This window comes from Lepisosteus oculatus, chromosome 7 (genome assembly GCF_040954835.1).
Source record: "Lepisosteus oculatus isolate fLepOcu1 chromosome 7, fLepOcu1.hap2, whole genome shotgun sequence".
In the NCBI taxonomy this organism is placed as follows: domain Eukaryota; kingdom Metazoa; phylum Chordata; class Actinopteri; order Semionotiformes; family Lepisosteidae; genus Lepisosteus; species Lepisosteus oculatus.
Window position 1 is genome coordinate 33,254,623 of NC_090702.1, and position 17,726 is coordinate 33,272,348.

The 17,726-nt window shown below is 37.6% G+C and overlaps 1 protein-coding gene across 6 annotated transcripts in view; it reads right to left on the reverse strand.

Annotated features, from left to right (window-relative positions):
* Positions 1 to 8,205: 8,205 nt before the first annotated feature.
* tfec (transcription factor EC) overlaps positions 8,206 to 17,726 on the reverse strand; it is a 74,429-nt gene continuing 64,908 nt past the window's right edge. For 4 of the 6 annotated variants that reach the window (XM_015352676.2, XM_015352679.2, XM_015352680.2 and 1 more), the window contains 5 exons: positions 15,051 to 15,171; positions 12,782 to 12,838; positions 12,219 to 12,294; positions 10,795 to 10,942; positions 8,206 to 9,317 (listed from right to left, as the gene is read on the reverse strand). In XM_015352676.2, the coding sequence (XP_015208162.1) occupies positions 8,916 to 9,317; positions 10,795 to 10,942; positions 12,219 to 12,294; positions 12,782 to 12,838; positions 15,051 to 15,171 (804 nt within the window). In that variant the 3' untranslated portion in view covers positions 8,206 to 8,915. The remainder of the gene's footprint in view (positions 9,318 to 10,794; positions 10,943 to 12,218; positions 12,295 to 12,781; positions 12,839 to 15,050; positions 15,172 to 17,726) is intronic. The other 2 variants (XM_015352677.2, XM_006633420.3) reach the window with 1 other exon arrangement.

The following is a 17,726-nucleotide window of genomic DNA, read 5'->3' on the forward strand; positions in this document are numbered from 1 at the left end:
GGCCTTCGTTGTCATGGCAAAACTATTGATAACGTCTTCTGAGGTCTCATAACGTGAGACGTATTGCAGGTGTTCATTCACGAATTTAAAACATACAACCAAAAAAAGACCTCAACTTTAAAAACTCGGAAAAAGTTTACTGTGAAATCTAAAGCAGTAAAACTATTTACAGTAGTAAGCAGTAGACTTACTGTATGTGCAATTTTTGTGTTAATCAATATAGCCCATGAAGCTGTTGTACTGTAGCTCTACATGTAGTCATGAAAATCTGTCGAGCCAAGACTTAAAGGATCCTCGTGGTGACACCAGGTACCTTTTGCATTCTGCAAAGACATTCAACGTGCAGAATGTGTTTTGTTTTTATTGAATACAAGCCTTCAGAGTCTCTACTTGGAACAGTAAATGAAGATGCATTACAGGAGTATCAGAAACATTTTATTTAAAAGTGAAAGTCTGCATTGCTATTTTAAGGTTTATAGGCAGATCTTTCACACACCTACTACAGTAACTGTATTTTTAATATGCAGTGTAATTATGGATTTCTAAAAGAATTTCATATTAGAGCACCTATCGAATCCCTGGCAGTGCCTGAGGATCAGTTGTTATCAAGGGATACAGTAACATCTAACCGTAGGTGTTAAATGTGGTATTCTTCATTAATAAATTGTTACACTTTCCAGTCTTGGGAAAATACTGTATAGAAATAAACACATAAGCAAGGAAAGAGCAAGGTAACGGTTCAGCCCCAGTGGGCTCTCCTGCTTCAAGTTATAATAATCATAATACCAGTAATGACAAGAATCATAATTACCATTACCTTGAAGTAGTACAATAATTCTACAAGACAGTGCAAATTTTTGTGTACTGTATCTCCAAGCATCATCAGATGTAAAATAATGGGATTTTCACCAAAGATTTGAACCACTGTGTTTTGAAACATACAACTTAAAAGATTATGCAATAAATGTAAAGGTCTGTGCACTGTATTTCAATATGAGATATATATTTTTTTATAATTTTAAATATAATGTGATTTTGTCTTACAGACCCTAAAAGTACCCCTAAATCATCAACTTATAAATACTCAAAAAGTTTTTATTAATTTAGAAAATGAATTGATTCAATTAAGTAATCAATAGCTAACAGTAGTACTTATTTCAAATAATCTCTGAACTAAATAATCACACAAATCACCTACCTGAGCAGTCAAAACTAGCAAGGATGTACAGTATTGTAAGTATTACTGTTAGAAATTGATGGGATTAAAGTGTGTAACTTGTACTGTATATCCTCTCCAGGACCAAGATTGACAACCCTGACCGACTGTAGACTATAAGCAGCCTCTCCAAAGAGAGGCACAGGAAAGATTCAGTGGAATGATGCCATAGCCTTGTGTTTTCATCTTGGACCTCATCTAGAAAGTGTCTTTAAATATACCACAAAGCTATAGTACGGCACAAGTGGAAACTACAGTATGTGGTGTTACGATCCCTGCCTCCCGGCAACAGAAGAGGCAGAAGAAGGCGTAGCCTTACTCCATCAGTTTACCTATCAGTTTTCTTATTCACCACCACACCCCCGTCTCATCCTGTACTTAAACACCTGTCTTTCCCTACCTCCTTGCTCAGTATTGGTTTTCGATTCGAGCTTCCTGGTTGCGCTACTCCTTCTTCTGTCTTGTATCATTCTCGGTTTTCAGATTACGGATTTTCCCCCTTTGACGAGGGTTTTTCGGATCACGGCTTGGCTTCGGTACTCACGCCTTGTTTTGGATCTCTGGGTTCCTCTGGACTCTCGGATTGCTCTATTGTCTACAGTTTCGGATCACGCTTTGGCTTCGATTACTCATTCCCTATTTGGATCTCTGGCTTCCCCTGGACTCTCGGCTTGTTTCTTCGGCTACGGCTTTCTTTGGATCACGGCTAGGCTTTATCAGCTCCTGCAAGTGGGTTCATTCGCCGGTTTCGGTTTCTCTTACCGAATCCCTAACAGAATACTGAGCCGCTTAACATGGACCCAGCGGAGTAAGAGGAGATTCGCTCGGTTTTGGATCAGCACTGGCAAGCCGTACTCCAGTTGCAGGCTTCTGTCCAACAGATTTCCGCGCACCTGTCGGCAATGCCGCCCACCGGCAATCGAGAAAGCAACGCCTGCCCCTCGACCTCTTCCACTTACTCCACCTGATAGGTTTGACGGCAACCCTATGAAATGTTGGGGCTTCTTAGCACAGTGTGCACAGGTTTTCAGGCTCCATCCAGAAACTATTTTTTCTCCTCAGGACAAGATTGCCTTCATAGTATCACTATTAACCGGCCGTGCTTTAGAATGGGCTACTGCCCTGCTAGATCGTGGGGCCCCCGAAGTTCAGGATTATAATCTCTTTTTAGGAAAATTTAAGGGAGTTTTTTGTCGTCCCTTAGATGGGCAAGACTCCGCCTTCCGCCTCTTCTCCATCCACCAGGGCCGCAGGTCTGCACAAGATTATGCCATAGATTTTCGAGTAGCAGTAGCGGAGACTCACTGGGATGATGAGGTCCTTATTTTTCTTTTTCGTCAAGGACTTAGTGAAGAAATAAAGGACCACCTGGTGAATATGCCGCAATTGGGCAGAGCCTTGGAGGAAATAATTTCCCAGGTGTTGGAATTAGAGCTTAGAATTCGTCAGAGGAGTACAGAAAGATCTCGGACACCAATACTAGAGGCTCCTCACCCATCACCTACCAGAACTTTAGACTCAGAACAACCTATGGAAATTGCCCGCACCAGGTTAACCCCTGAAGAAAGAGAGAGACGCCACCGAGAGGGTCGCTGCATGTACTGTGGAAAATTAGGACACTTCAAAGCTGACTGCCCTGCTTCATACTCATCCTTGAGGCGCCGCCCACCTTCTCAAGATCCTAAGGTGAGTGAGATAACTCGATCCCCTCAGTTTTCCTCAGGATTTTCTATTCCATCTACTCTATTCTGGGGTAATCAACGGAAGCCTCTTCTTGCTTTTATTGACTCTGGGGCGGCAGGAAACTTTATAGACGTTTCCATCGCTTGAACTTGGAACTTACCCTTGACCCTGGCGACTCCACCTCTTCGTGTTCAATCTATTGATGGTTCCCCAGTATCTCCAGGACTTATTAGGTGGCAAACAGAAACTATAAGCTTGCAGATTGGCGGCACCCATGTGGAAGACATCTGGTTTTATCTCCTTGAGACCCCAACACATCCCCTTGTACTAGGCTTTCCTTGGCTACAACAGCATGGCCCTAACATTTCATGGTCATGTAAAGAAATTTTAACTTGGGGACCCAGATGTATTAGGAATTGCTGTCATCTCCCCGTAAGAATTGCACTCACGGCGACATCCCCTGCTGGTGTTCTTACCATACCCCCTCAATATTCTGAACTACAGGAAGCATTTAATGAGCAGGAGGCCTTGGCCCTCCCACCTCATCGACCGTATGATTGTGTTATTGACCTTTTGCCAGGTACTATCCCTCCTAAAGGTCGTATATTTCCGCTCTCTAATTTTGAATCTGAGGCCCTGAAAGTTTACATACAAGATTCTCTGAAGGCTGGACTTATACGTCCATCCACTTCACCTGCATGTGCCAGTTTCTTTTTTGTGGGAAAAAAAGGATGGTGGGCTCTGTCCCTGCATTGATCATCGTGGCCTCAACGAGATCACAATCAAGAATCGGTACCCTTTGTCTCTAATTCCAGCAGCACTTGAATCTGTGCATGGGGCCAAGATCTTCACCAAACTGGATTTATGAGGGGCCTATAATCTAATCCGCATTCGGGAAGGGGATGAGTGGAAGACGGCATTCATGACTACCCATGGACATTACGAATATTTGGTCATGCCTTTTGGTTTGGTTAATGCCCCTGCAGTGTTTCAGTCTTTTATTAATGACATTTTTCGTGATCTGCTACAAAGATTTGTGTTGGTTTATTTGGATGACATTCTAATTTTTTCTAATTCCTTCCAGGATCATGTTCTCCATGTCAGAGAAGTACTCTCCCGGCTCATTAAGAATAAACTTTATGTCAAACTGGAGAAGTGCACCTTCCATGCTTCTAAGATTCATTTTTTAGGTTTTGTCATCTCTCCAGAGGGGGTGGAAATGGATTCGAATAAAGTCTCCGCGATTACTGATTGGCCCACACCCAAGAATCTCAAACACATACAACGATTTCTCAGCTTTGCTAACGTTTACAGGAAGTTTATTCGAAACTTCAGCTCGGTGGTCGCTCCAATAACCTCTTTAACTCGAAAAGGACCAAGACAAGGTAAATGGACCCCTCAAGCAGGAGATGCATTTCAGTGCCTGAAACACCTATTCCCAACAGCCCCCGTCCTAAAACACCCTGATCCTTCTTTGCCTTTTGTGGTCGAAGTGGATGCTTCTGGCCATGGTGTAGGTGCTGTTCTCTCTCAACGTCATGGAGAAAAACAGATTCTTCACCCCTGTGCCTTCTTCTCTAAGAAATTATCCCCTGCACAGATGAACTATGATGTTGGGCTCTATTGTCTACGGTTTCGGATCACGCTTTGGCTTCGATTACTCATTCCCTATTTGGATCTCTGGCTTCCCCTGGACTCTCGGCTTGTTTCTTCGGCTACGGCTTTCTTTGGATCACGGCTAGGCTTTATCAGCTCCTACAAGTGGGTTCATTCGCCGGTTTCGGTTTCTCTTACTGAATCCCTAACATGTGGAATTGCATTTAATACCAAGAACGTCTTTACCCAAAGGTTTATAGGAATATGTACTGTACAGTACCTTGCCATGTTGTTGAAGTGCTTACCCTGTCAATTAACTACTAACTACCAATTGGGTTTGATGGGCCAAATGGTCTCCTCTTATTTGTAACCTTTCCTATGTTCTTACATGTGACTGAAAGACTTAAACAGCATCCTCGCCGTACAAGCAGACAGTTTGCATTGGGTATGCTTTTTATAATTTAAACTCTTAATTTCACATAATCAGGGTAAAACTAACAGCTAACTAACTAATGGCCAATGAAGGTTTCTGGAAATCAGAAAAAATAATCATTTACATAATTTAATTACTGTCAACATAACCAAACCCACATTTTCCTTAACTTTACTCCTGTGTCATTTTTTTTCTAACTTTAATTGTGCTTTAAATGATTATCTGCGATACTGGTTTTGATTCTAAATTGTACTATTTTTATGTTCAAGACGTACTAAGAAGTGCAAATTCATCACAGAGGATAAACCAGCCACTAAACTTCCCATTAATATTTTTATTAATTTTATCATTTTAATTCGATTGTGTCTAATAACATGAAGAGCATTGGAACATTTGGGGATTGTAATATATTTTATTACAATTTGTTAGTAGCATCCTCTTTTTGAAGGATGACTGCCTTCATTAACATACCTTTAACATGCTTTTGATGTCTTTAGTTCATGCAAACACTCTAATATGTTGGTTTTGGCCTACAGTAGATTTTTAAAAAAAAATAATATTCATATCCTTTTGAAATTCCTCTCCAGAAATGCTTGACCTCTCTTTCTCATTGGAGCATGTGAGAACACATAGTGTGTACATTAGATCTACTGTTACTGTCTCAAATCTAATCTAGCTGGTTTCTTTCTGAAGCAGTTATAATTCCTAGGCTATGGAATCGTATTGATGGGGCTGGTGGAGGGTTGTTGAACAGAGAACACTAAGCAGGGAAATCTGATGGCTCTTATTTATACAGAAGGTTGACTCAGGGGCTTGTCCTCTTCCTGAACTTTCATTGTAAACTCCATTTATAAGGTTTTTAAAAAAAAGAAACACTGGACAAGTCTTTGGTTTTTATCCACAAACAAGTGGAATAATTTGATACTTGTTTTTCAGGATCTCAAATTCAGTTACTGTAGCTTCAGTTACTGTAGCTTCATTTCAAAATCAAAACCCTATTATTGCTAAAAACATTATAGAATTGATGGCAGTCAGCTTCAAAATTACAGAAGTCTACCTTGTTTAATAACAACACTAAAGATAGAAGCAGTTAGGTATCTATCATTCTGTATAGATATGGGCTATTGTATTATGAAAATGCAGTTTTCAAGAATTGCATTGTGCTTTGGGGGTGGAACTTCAAATTCCAAAACAATTCCTTCCTAATGAAGGAATATTATTTCCTGCAACTAATCATGTGGAAGATTTGTGAGAAGGACTACTGTAAATGAACCATTTAATCAAGATTGATTAACCTGTAGAAAGGTCCATTTTTCCTCTTTTACTGTGTGCATTACACTCAATCTAAAAAATAAGTCAGAAAAATGCAGGTGGTGATAGCATAAATACAATGTAAATAATATTTTCACTTTTTGCTCTCTTGCGCTTTTTTAGTTGGTTTAGCACAGTTCTTGAATGTAATATAAAGACCTTAAAAAGAACCCTTTATTGAGACATGCAGAAACTTGATATGGTAAATAGTGTAGAACAGTAACACTGGGCTCTCTGGCCAGTTGGCACTTCTGGCATTATAGAGCTTTATTGGCCTGGTATTGTACGTATGACAAAATTGTTTGAACTTGTGCTCTACTGTTCTCTACTAAGTGGTAGGTCACCCATATGTGAAAGTATTAACATTTAATAAGCATGCATTAGTACTGTCATGACCGTGGACCCCTAGAGGCAAAAGACAGGGACTATAGTCTGGGTGCAAGCGGACTTAATTAATTTCAGGCATGAAGGGTGCCTAAGTCCAAGTACACTGATCTAGATGTTCATGCATTCCTGTGTGACTGTTGTTCCTGCTTCATTATTTTATAGTGATTGTTACCATGTTTTTACTATCTGCTTGCTTGTTACTGTTTAGAGACCCTGAGACACAGTGTAGACTGGTTGTTCCAGAGTGGTAGTCCCACAGACTGCTCCTGCTTAAGGGATATGAAGGCTGGGAAGGGGGCGAGTCTAGAAAGGAGTGTGTTGTTCTGTGGCTGTGGTCACTGTGGAACACAGCATGGTGGAGCTGGGAACAGTAGCTGCCCATTACATGTAAAACTAGGTCATGTTTCTGTTCTGATTCCATCTTCTCATTCCTCAGAATTCACATGGGCACTTACAGTATGTAAACATTATTGCTACAATGTTAAAATGGGTTTCTTTGCTGTGTTTTTAAATAAACGATCATTGTTAAATCGATCATCAAATAAACGTGTCTTGTTTTTATATCTAGAGCTGTGTTTCTTAAATATCAATACAAATGTTGTTTCAAACTTGCTTGAAATGTAATGTTTGACATCCTCTTAAACTGCTTTCCATGACTCTTTTGCAAATGTGCACGTTAGTCTAAATGGGTTAACTTACTACATAAATAATAATACATGAATAATTAACCCAAGATGCATATCACATAAATATAGTTCCTATATTTGCATTCATATAATAACACATAAGTGCATTTAATCTTAAATTTTACCTGCTGCATGTTTTTAACACCTTGCAATTAATTGCTTTTCTCACATTGAGTGACATCTTCTAAATAAGTCCAAGAACTGCAGTATCTCCAAGCCTAATTTGCAATTTGATGATAACACCTTATACAAAGCCTGAAGCAGCTTCCAGGAGACCTGCTGACGTACTGTACATGTTTCAAACCACTTACAACAACCATTTAAACCAAATGTATGTTTCTTTGGTTTTTATTATTTTATATGTAGAGATTTAAATAAAATAATTTGCTCAAAATAACATTTCTGTCACGCCCCCCGCACTCTCCCTCGCTAACCCTGTTACATTCCCAAACCCACTGTTTCACGATCTCATTTCTAACAGAACCCATCACATTCTCATATTCACCAGATTCCACAGATTCTCACTCCCAGACCAATTATCCAACCACGTCCCTCTCCCTCAATATCTGAAGTTCCCTCATGCACCAACCCATGCTCACTATCGAGAAGCCTCCCGTAGAATTCTCGTGTGCCTTCAGACCTTCCTGACTGATCTCCCGGTTCCTGATCTTTACTCCTGCCTTTTTCAACCACGCTTTTTGGATATCGTTGTTCGTATTGTCTTTATTGGATTTCCCTGGTTACCAGACTCATTATTATAATATCAATTTAAAAAAAAAAGATATTTATACAAAAAATATATAAATATCTTGGAGGTTTGCTGAAAAGTTTGCGAATTAGAAATGATGTGGATGGACACTGACATGAAAACCAGACAGCATTTTTTTTTTAAAAAAGGGGTTTATTGTGTCTTATTACTAAATCCTCAACCCCACCCCTCCCTTGTACCCAGTGACCCTCATAAAAATAGTTACAGGTTAAATATTGTAACAAATCATTGTTTTAAAAGGTGTCGGATTAAAACATGTTTAAACACCAAAACATAATTGAAGAAAAAGACAATACAAAATTCTCGTTGAGCTTTTGGCTGTTAGGAGCATTATTAGAACACATGTTCATGTTATTCATCATGTTATTTAAAGTCTCAGGTGCAAAGACATCATCTTGTGTGAAATAAGGTACAGTACATCAGAAGTCAAACTGATGAATTCAGTTTTTAGTACTTGTTCTGTGCCATTGCAACAATGGTTATTTTGTTCTAAAACACACCATTAGATATTAATAACTGTTACTTGTTTATGCTAAACATATTGTACAGTATTTACATTTTGAGTTAGTGTGCTAACAGTCTGCTAGCACCATAGTGCTTAAGTATTAAATTCCAGCAATAGGTAGTCTGTCTCCCTTTGCTGTATTTGCTGGAATGATTGGTGCTGTCTAATACTGGCCTCCAGTCAACAGGCGAAGCACTTTGGTGTTTGAAAACAACTGAGAGAAGTCTAGCGGCTCACAAAGGTGAAGCCGACAGTTCCGGTGGGACCTGGGAAGGAGACTGGCAAAGTTTGTGATGGAATGTAAACAGAGGCAAAGTGCTGTGCAGCCATCATAAGTCATCACCGTCGTCCGTGCTGAAGCTGCTCCGCCGGCTGCTCCCCTTAGATGCCACAGGGGACGTGGCTGACAGGAGGGGGTCGGTCCCGAATGGTGACAAGGGGTCATCCATGAGGATCTCATCCAGCCGGTGCTCCTCTTTGAGTGTGGCGCTGAAGGAGAAGTCTGTGAAGTGGGAGAGCGGGTCGGAGAAGGTGGTGGAGCCGTCGCCGTGGTCGACGCCTGGCATTGGAGGCCCTGCGGCCTGCTGCACATACAGGCCATTCAGCTCCTCCTGGTACGGCTGCTGCTGCGGCTGGTGCGGCTGCTTCATGAGGTGGGAGGACAGCTCCACAGCCCCCAGGGATGAAGCCATCGTGGGCAGACCATGAGCACGAGCCTGAATCTCCAACTCCTACACAAACAAAGGAGAAGGGTGTTAGGACTGCTGTTTCTTCCAAACTATCCCTTCAAAGAGTAAGCAGTATTGTTCTGTTTTCTGTTGCTTTTCTTGAATAGTGAATGAATCACTTTGCAAATCCGGTACAAGTACATACTCATATACTGTACCTTACAAGTATCAATCAAAGCAAAGCATGCCCTGAAGGGTGTGCAATAAATACAGCATGGTAGAGTGAATGCAAAATGATCATTAATCAAAATACCGTGGGTCACAAAAAAGGTTTTCACATTAACAAGTAAGCCTTTTAATACTGTTTTTGGAATTGTTGCATGACATTGCTAGACAACCCACTTAAAGATATTGTTGCATGACACTGCTAAGACAACCCATTTACAAAAGTCCCATGGTACTTTTCAAACTCCCATGGCACTTATTAACCTTTACAGTAGTGCAATCAGTTGGACTGGGCTATTTTAAACAGTACCAGGGCATATAATACTGTGGGGTATATTAAACCATTAACATTGTTCACCTGCTCAAAATGGCTTGGAGATCTGAGCCTCTAATTTATTTTCTACAGCATTTTTTGCTGTTTTCTACTGAAGGACTGTGTAGCTGCTCTAGATATCATATTCAGATATATATTTCATAATGCTTTAGCCATAATCAGATGAATATGAAAAGGTAATAAAAGACTAATATTGTCTATTATTCTTGGTTCTGTAACATGTAATTACTTTTCCTAATCAATGAGATCTTGGCATAGCCTCTGAAGTCTATAGACAGTTTTAACTGATTTTAGATTATATATAATAAAAAGAAGTGTCTCTTAACTTGCTTCAGTTTTAGACTGACTGTCATAAATGTAGAATGTTTTTACTATAGTCTACAATTTTTCTATTTCATAACTCAACTTTATCTTATAAATTCTCCAAAAGGTAACTGGGTATTTTATTTTTACACTAAAGAGGTGATAATTCCCCCATTCCCCCCAAAAAACAACAACAAAATACATGTTGTATTTTTAAGACAACCACATTTTTGTTTATACAGCCAATGAGAAAGCCTAAGGATAAATTATATGTTGCATTTGCTGATAAGTTTAAACTAAAATGAGGGAATTGCATGCCTTGCCAGTCTATAGAGTAATTAATTTTACACTTAATTGCGATGTCTCAGCGGGTGATGAGTTCTGTAATGCCTTTGGTGCATCTTCTACAAATATGTCAATAACCGTTACATTTTAATGCATAATTTTAAAAATGGAGCAGCATTACTCTTCGATACTATTAGGCCACATAATCTAATCCAAACCTAATTCCTCTTCTGACAGAGCTGTAGCTGGTATTTATTAATCAGGTAATTACTGCTACGCGGCATAGTTCAAAGCAAAAAGGGAAATGTGCTTACAAAACATCAATAATGAGTCTTAGTTTTCTGTCAAGCTCAAACTCTTTAATGTTGCGGCTTTGGAGTGGCTTACACAGACCTGAATTCGCAGCAGAAGCCTCCTGTTGGCCTGCTCCAGTTTCTTCTGCCTGTTCTCCAGCTCCCTCGCATGCTGCTGCTCTTTCTGAAGCCATTTAATGTACTCCACTGATGCTTTTAAAATAGTTCCTTTGTTCCAGCGCATATCACTGCAGGATGTAAAGATAACCTTTTCACAAATGTGCACATCAGCAGAATTTTTAAAAACTTACAAAGGCCTTTTATATTAATAAGAAATGATGATTTACATGACCATTATTCATTCTCGGACATTATTGCTTCTGAATGGGAATTTTAATAGAATAGTTAAGTATATCTGCAGAAAGTCAATTCTAGAGCCCTTGTATGGTAAAATTAATCCCAGAATGAAAATTGGTGTCAGAAGAAGTAAAAAAATGGGACTTTGGAAGGGAAGCAATATACAGTGTATTTCTGATACCATTACTTCTTTAAGAAATGAGCAGTTGTAAGAATGTCCTTTCTCTCAGAATAAGACGTTTGTCTGATCACAGCTAATAATCTCTTTTATCATGTGCTAATAGCATGGCTGAATCAGTAACCTTCTGTTTAATTTTTATCAAAAGTTCAATTGCATTGCAGGACTGATTTCAATTTTGGCTAAGAATTGCATTAGTGGAATCTTTGTGCATAAACTTTTACTCAAATGTTTGACTTTTTATTTAACTTCTCTTTATACTGTGTGTATAGTATTCATTAGGCTTTAAATATTGCAATGCTAATAGGTACAGTTTCTAGATAAGACACTGCCTTTTGACATCAAAGTAAAAACTTCTTCATCACATACTGTGTAGTGCATTTCATTGAACATTTTATCACAAAGACAGACAAATGCCTTGAACAATAATGGTTTGAAAATAGTATCTACGCCCTTTTCCCATTTTAATTTCAAGTAATTTCATTAAATATTATGGTTTTATGTAATAGGCCCCCAAAAATATATTCAGATTTTTTTGCTTGATTTTTCTAACAGTGCCTGCAATTGTACCTCATTAATTGTGCTTTTTTGCCATGCAGATTAAATAGAGGTCTATGTAAGGTAAATAGGATGTGAACCAAGGCCTCCAAAACTCAAGAATTCTAATATCTGGTTATAAAACTGCCAACAATCATTTACCATTGACCCTGAACTTGACAGAACCCATTTTCTTTAAAGTAGCTTCTTGTTTCTAGCACTAGAAACCTGCCATCAAGGACTGGACTTTCACGATACAATGCTAGCAGGTTGACGACACCCAAGTCTCTAAAGGCTGAACATTTCCAACTGCAGATTAAGAACCACACCTTTTTTTAGTCATAATTTCTTAAGAGATCTTGAACTTTGTGTAACCCTTCAATGGTCATATAGTACATTTAGTGTTAGATGCATGCATTGAAGTTAAAAATATTTTAGATCTGGATACGTACGGGTCATTAGACTTTGGAATTAGTGTACCAAGTTCCTTTATTCTGTAGTTTATGTTGTATCTTCGTCTTCTTTCAACTGGTGGAAGAGTAAAACATTTTAGACGAGATTTAGATGTCTGCCTTATTCTTTTGGGCATATTTTGATATATTTCCAGAGTTTTCAATCACTGCTCTGTTAAGAAAGAAAAATAGTATCCTTCGACTTTTTTGCCAGCTAGCCCTTAGCAACAATCTGTGACAGACAGTAATACCATTGGAATACAGCTCTTGAAAGAAGAATAAGTTTCTCTAATTGGCTAAAGAAAACAAGTCTTTCATTGACTAGTGACAAGGCTTCTTCTTTGATTTTGAAAAATGAAAAATTCAATTTCATTTATCAGTCCAGACTTTATTTGAGGTACTAAAGCAAAATCTGATGTTAATTTTTTGCCCATGTTTGCACGATATACATTACTGCTAATGAACTGATTGAGTTTCAAAAACAAAATGGCTAAAAGGAATGATATTTTCACATTTTTAAGTACATTGGCATTTCATTTGCAACAGAGTTCATCTCAACTTACTTAAATTGTGATTATCTTTCTTCTGTCGCTCTTTGGCAAGAGCACGAGTGTCGTGTTCTGTAAAAAACAATGATAGATACATTAATAAATTATTTACAGAATATATAGAAACTAAGGTAACTGAATGAAGTACTGGGTAACTCAGTTCTGAAAAACAGCTTTTTTCTTGACAATAGCGCACATGTGCTTGACATTTTCACTCTGAAGCTAAAGATCGTTGGGTTCTTTGCCCTCTAGGGTTTGTACAGTAAAGCCTCTGAAACCCTGTTTCATATGATTCTCAAGTTGCGTGCCCTCTGATATGAAATGATTAACAATTCTTTACATTCATTCAGCACTTGTCTGTAATACACATTCTTCTATATTATAACTACTAGGGACCTTAGATTGAATTTATCAATTCACTTGTGTTAATTTAATAAGTTCACTTAACCTCTCTAAGAATCCATTGTCCAGTTGCACACAATAAAAACAGGAAGTGATTTACTTTCACTTGGTGAAGTGAAAAGTTTTGGAGACATCTTTTTATTTCTAAAATAAGGGAGAATGGGAAACAAATGCCATACCCCTTGGTGAAACAACCACAAACATATAACTTCTAACCAAACTTTTGTCACACCCTTCCCAGAATGATTGAAGATCTAAAATGATCTGCCTAGACTGATACTGTAATTACTTCACGAGGAAAGCGGTTATAGGTTAACAGTTACACCACTTTGATGATAATGGGAACTGAGCCATTGACAAATAGGAATAAAAAAGGAGAAACATAAAAACTCTTCAGTTTTACATGAGAATGAAAGTAAAGGTACCAATAAAGTTGCAAATGTACCCATGTAGCTCATTTAATTACTTTTTACTAATTGATCCAAGGTGGATCTTTTCCAACTCTTCCTTGAAAGAAGCTATTGTATAATCTTCAACGAAGCATCTAGGTATTTTGTTCTGTATGACCACAACCTAATTTGTAACAAAGTGTCTCCTGTTTTCATTTTTGATTATGCTTCCCCGTAATTTCCTCATGATTCATGTTTCATCGTTGAATTGCTTTCCTTTTTATTTCTGCCCTAAAATGACTAGAATATTTAAACCATGTTTCAAGATAAACACCTAAGTCTTTTTAATACTGTATGTATCACCTTGTAGCTCTGTGGCTCTCATCTTGTTCCTGAACTGATTTAAAGTAATCCAAATCCCGAAAGACACTAACAAAGGCAGTACTAGGAATTTCAAAAACAACAGTGAAACACAAATCAGAGGAACCTAATGAGAAGTGCATTTAAAACTGAGAACAGGGTGCACTTCTTTACACAAAGGGTTGTAGGAGTTTAGACTAAGCTACAAGGTCATGGTGTCAAAGCAGATACCCTGGCTTCTGTCAGAAACTGTCAAGATACAAACCACTTAGTTATTTGAAATAAAATGAGTAGGATGGGTCAAATGGCTCATGTTCCAACATTCTTAATGTTCTAATATTTTTCTTGAGATATATATTCTTAATCTCATTATATTTAAGCCACCTAATTTTTATTTTTTCAATGAAATATTATCTTGCAGAAAGCTGAATCAATAATTTTATCTGCAAACTTAAAATTAAAAGATTTCAAAATCTTCATTATTTCAGTCATCTTTGTCTTTCATTGTGGATGTACTGTATATAATGACCTACATACAGCTACTGTTATGATCTAATATTCTCAAAAAGGTATTTGCCCATCATATTCTCATCTTTTCTAAAATACCCTATTAAAGTGTGTGCAACAATAGGTTCTATTTAACAGGTAGATAAATATTCCCTTTTTAGAATTCAAATGAAATATGCATTCAAATTGTTTTTACAGGTACAGTGTTGTAAATATGTTGAACAGTTACAGGTCTTTCCAGTTAGTAAGATTTCACATTTACAAAAGTACAGAGGCCTGTCAAAACAGTCATTAACACAGCTGGTCATAAAAGAGAGACCCTACAAGAGGTGGTACATAACCAGGCAAAAGCACTGTGGAAGATAACAGCACTAGGCAAGTAAACAATCCTGTGTTACACTGTTCTGAAGATGGGTTTTCAGAGGTTTTTTTTTTTAAGTTTTTTTTTTCAAATAAATCACTATTCAACTGTATGTTATGTGTTGTTTTTTTATACTGTATCCTAATTTCCGTATAATTATAGTATTTCAAATGTCCGATGAACATCCTCTCTAAAAGGGTAGAAATTTTGCAGTCATGGTATTTTTCAAATTATGTTTTTAAATACTGTGTGCTGCATTTCATACCTGTGACTTCCCTTTTTACACTGAGGTTTGTGGGACATGAACCAGATGTCATTCCAAGATTAGTTGCTGTCATACCTTGCTCTCCAGTGTACACATCCAAAATATTGCTGTTCAGCGGCATCTTGTCAAAATAAAAGAGAAAAGTACCATTAGGATAAATGAATCCACCAGAACAATTCAGTCACTCGCTGTCATTGAACTGCAATATGTTTTTATAATTCCATGATACATAATACATGTGTATATAGCAATAATGTTTTTCAGGTGTTTAAGTTAATTTAACAAATACAGAGATAAACAGTTTGTGGCTCAGATTTTATTTACCTACAATCGAGTACAGTAACAAAGGCAAATGTTCATGAAGCAACTGCATTGGGTTTGTACCAAAGCTGTGGTTTTAAAATACTTTTATTTAATTCTCAGAAAAGTAGCCTTTGCCTTATCTCTTGTTATCGATAATAAGTGTTGCTAACTTTCCTGAAGGAGTCCTTAAAATTATTCTACCTTTCCTTGCAATTTAACAGTAGTGAATGGGATTTTGTATATAGAACTACTGCAAGAGGAATGCTGTAGAAACTGTTGTTATATAGACTGCTATTTTATTTTCAATTTCAATTTTGAAAACGAGCATTTTGCAATACAAAAACAATTAATAAAGCTTTGCGTCATTTAGCAAACCAATGTATATTGTCAATACAGTATATTTACTAACACATGTAGCTTTTTATGAGTTGCACAAGTGCTTCCAAGGCAATTAGTCCAAAACCAATCTCACATTCTCATTCTGTGCCAATCTTGCCTCCTTTTGGGTTTCTCTGGGCACTAGGCAACTGTTCAATCTTATTGATCTCTCCCTCCTGGCAACTTGATTAAAGTCCATTCTAAATACTCAGAGATTAACTCTGGTCTCTCATGCTGGAAGTTAAAGTAGACAATTCAATAAAGTGCCACCCAAACTTAAAAAAACAGGACAAAGTAGCCATTTCAAATAGCTTTCCTCTGTGGTGAAGTGAAAATGTTTCTCATAACATTTTTAGGACATTTACTATAAACAGTGCAGCCTTGCCACAGTCAAAATAGTGTAATTTTGTGTGAAATCTACCTGATTTTGGCTTGACCATCCCAAATATTCTTGACATTTAGTGCATGCTCAGTATTAGAACTGCGGAGAAGGATTTGAGGCAAAATTGCACAGTAATATCTCAAACAGTTTTTGTGATATAGTCATTTAAATTTGCAATTTTTTTATCTATTCAGGCATCCTTGAAGACATTCTAATTTATAATCTACATATGCTGCAGACACAGTCTTAAAGCTATTTGCATACCCCAACTGATTAATTGTTTCTTTGGAATTGAAGAATATTAATCTTTTATATTTTAATATAATAGTAAGAATATGAATAGGACATTGCAATAATAAATCCCTAAGAAACAAAAGGCTAGACTCCGTTTTTCAGGTACAGACATAGCCAGTATAGATACAATTTCTCAATATTTCTCAAATGGAAAATAAATGCTTGACAATATTCTGCAAAAGTCAATGCAGGTTTGAAGATCACACCCATCTTTTTATATTTTGGACAGAAATTCACGCACAGTGTCATAAGCAGACAACATCCCAAAACTGGTTTTACATAACTGATGGGATAATCCCAAAAACATGAAAATGAAAAGGAATTTGTGTCATCGAAGCATATCAGAAGTGCAATCCGAGAATAATAAAGCATCTACCTGTTGTACCTTAAGAATGCAAGGTGTGTCTCATACAAAAAGAAATGGCAGTGCAGTTCAGGAATGGGCAGTGCAAAATGAGAAAGATTACAACCAGCAATGTCAGGCACACAAGGAGGCCATGCTGTACAGCTATGTGAAGCAGTGAGAGGGCCAATTAATGGTGGAAAAGAACTACCTAGGATCATTTTGATTATTATCATATAAAATATCTGTATCTTGCCAAACTAGCTGTATACTTTATATAGCAAGGCACTGTACCATGGAGCAAGGCAAGTACAGGAGACTGGCTAGAGTTTTAACAGGTACTAAGGTATTGAACGGCAGCACCTCATCTTCCACATCATCAGCAACAGACAAGAAATACATAAGTGAAGAAACAGCAGAACTGGTAAAACTAATGTGTTTGACTGATTGCCAGTTGGGAAAGCTTACAGACTGTAAAGGCATGAAAAAAGCAACAGAAAACTTCTGAAGGGCAAAAGAAAGTTCACATCTTTGAAAGACCATATAGAAAAACAACTGTTGCTAATTCCCTGAGAAAAGTCCCTAGGGTACAGAGAATGAAAAATGCTATCTGGACTTTGATATCATTTCCAAAATGAACAATAAAGTGGGACCATACGTTTTCTGTACATACAGCACAGTTTTCTGTACTACAGTGAATAAAAATGCTTCTGAAAGTCAGAATTAAGACCATCCTCCATCTGCACTCTCTGTAATCACTTAAATCCATTCGCATCTGTGTTCTAAGACAAGTTGACATGGCAAAATGATGATGTATTGTATTGTATGGCTAATTAAAATTAATTGAACCAGCGAAGCATCATATAATTTCAGAAAGCCCACAGGGAATGTTTCAGTATCAGTCTCCACTCCACTTTGCTCTTTTTGATATTATGGTTAACAAAATCTGCTTTAAACTGTCACACCTCTGGTGGAC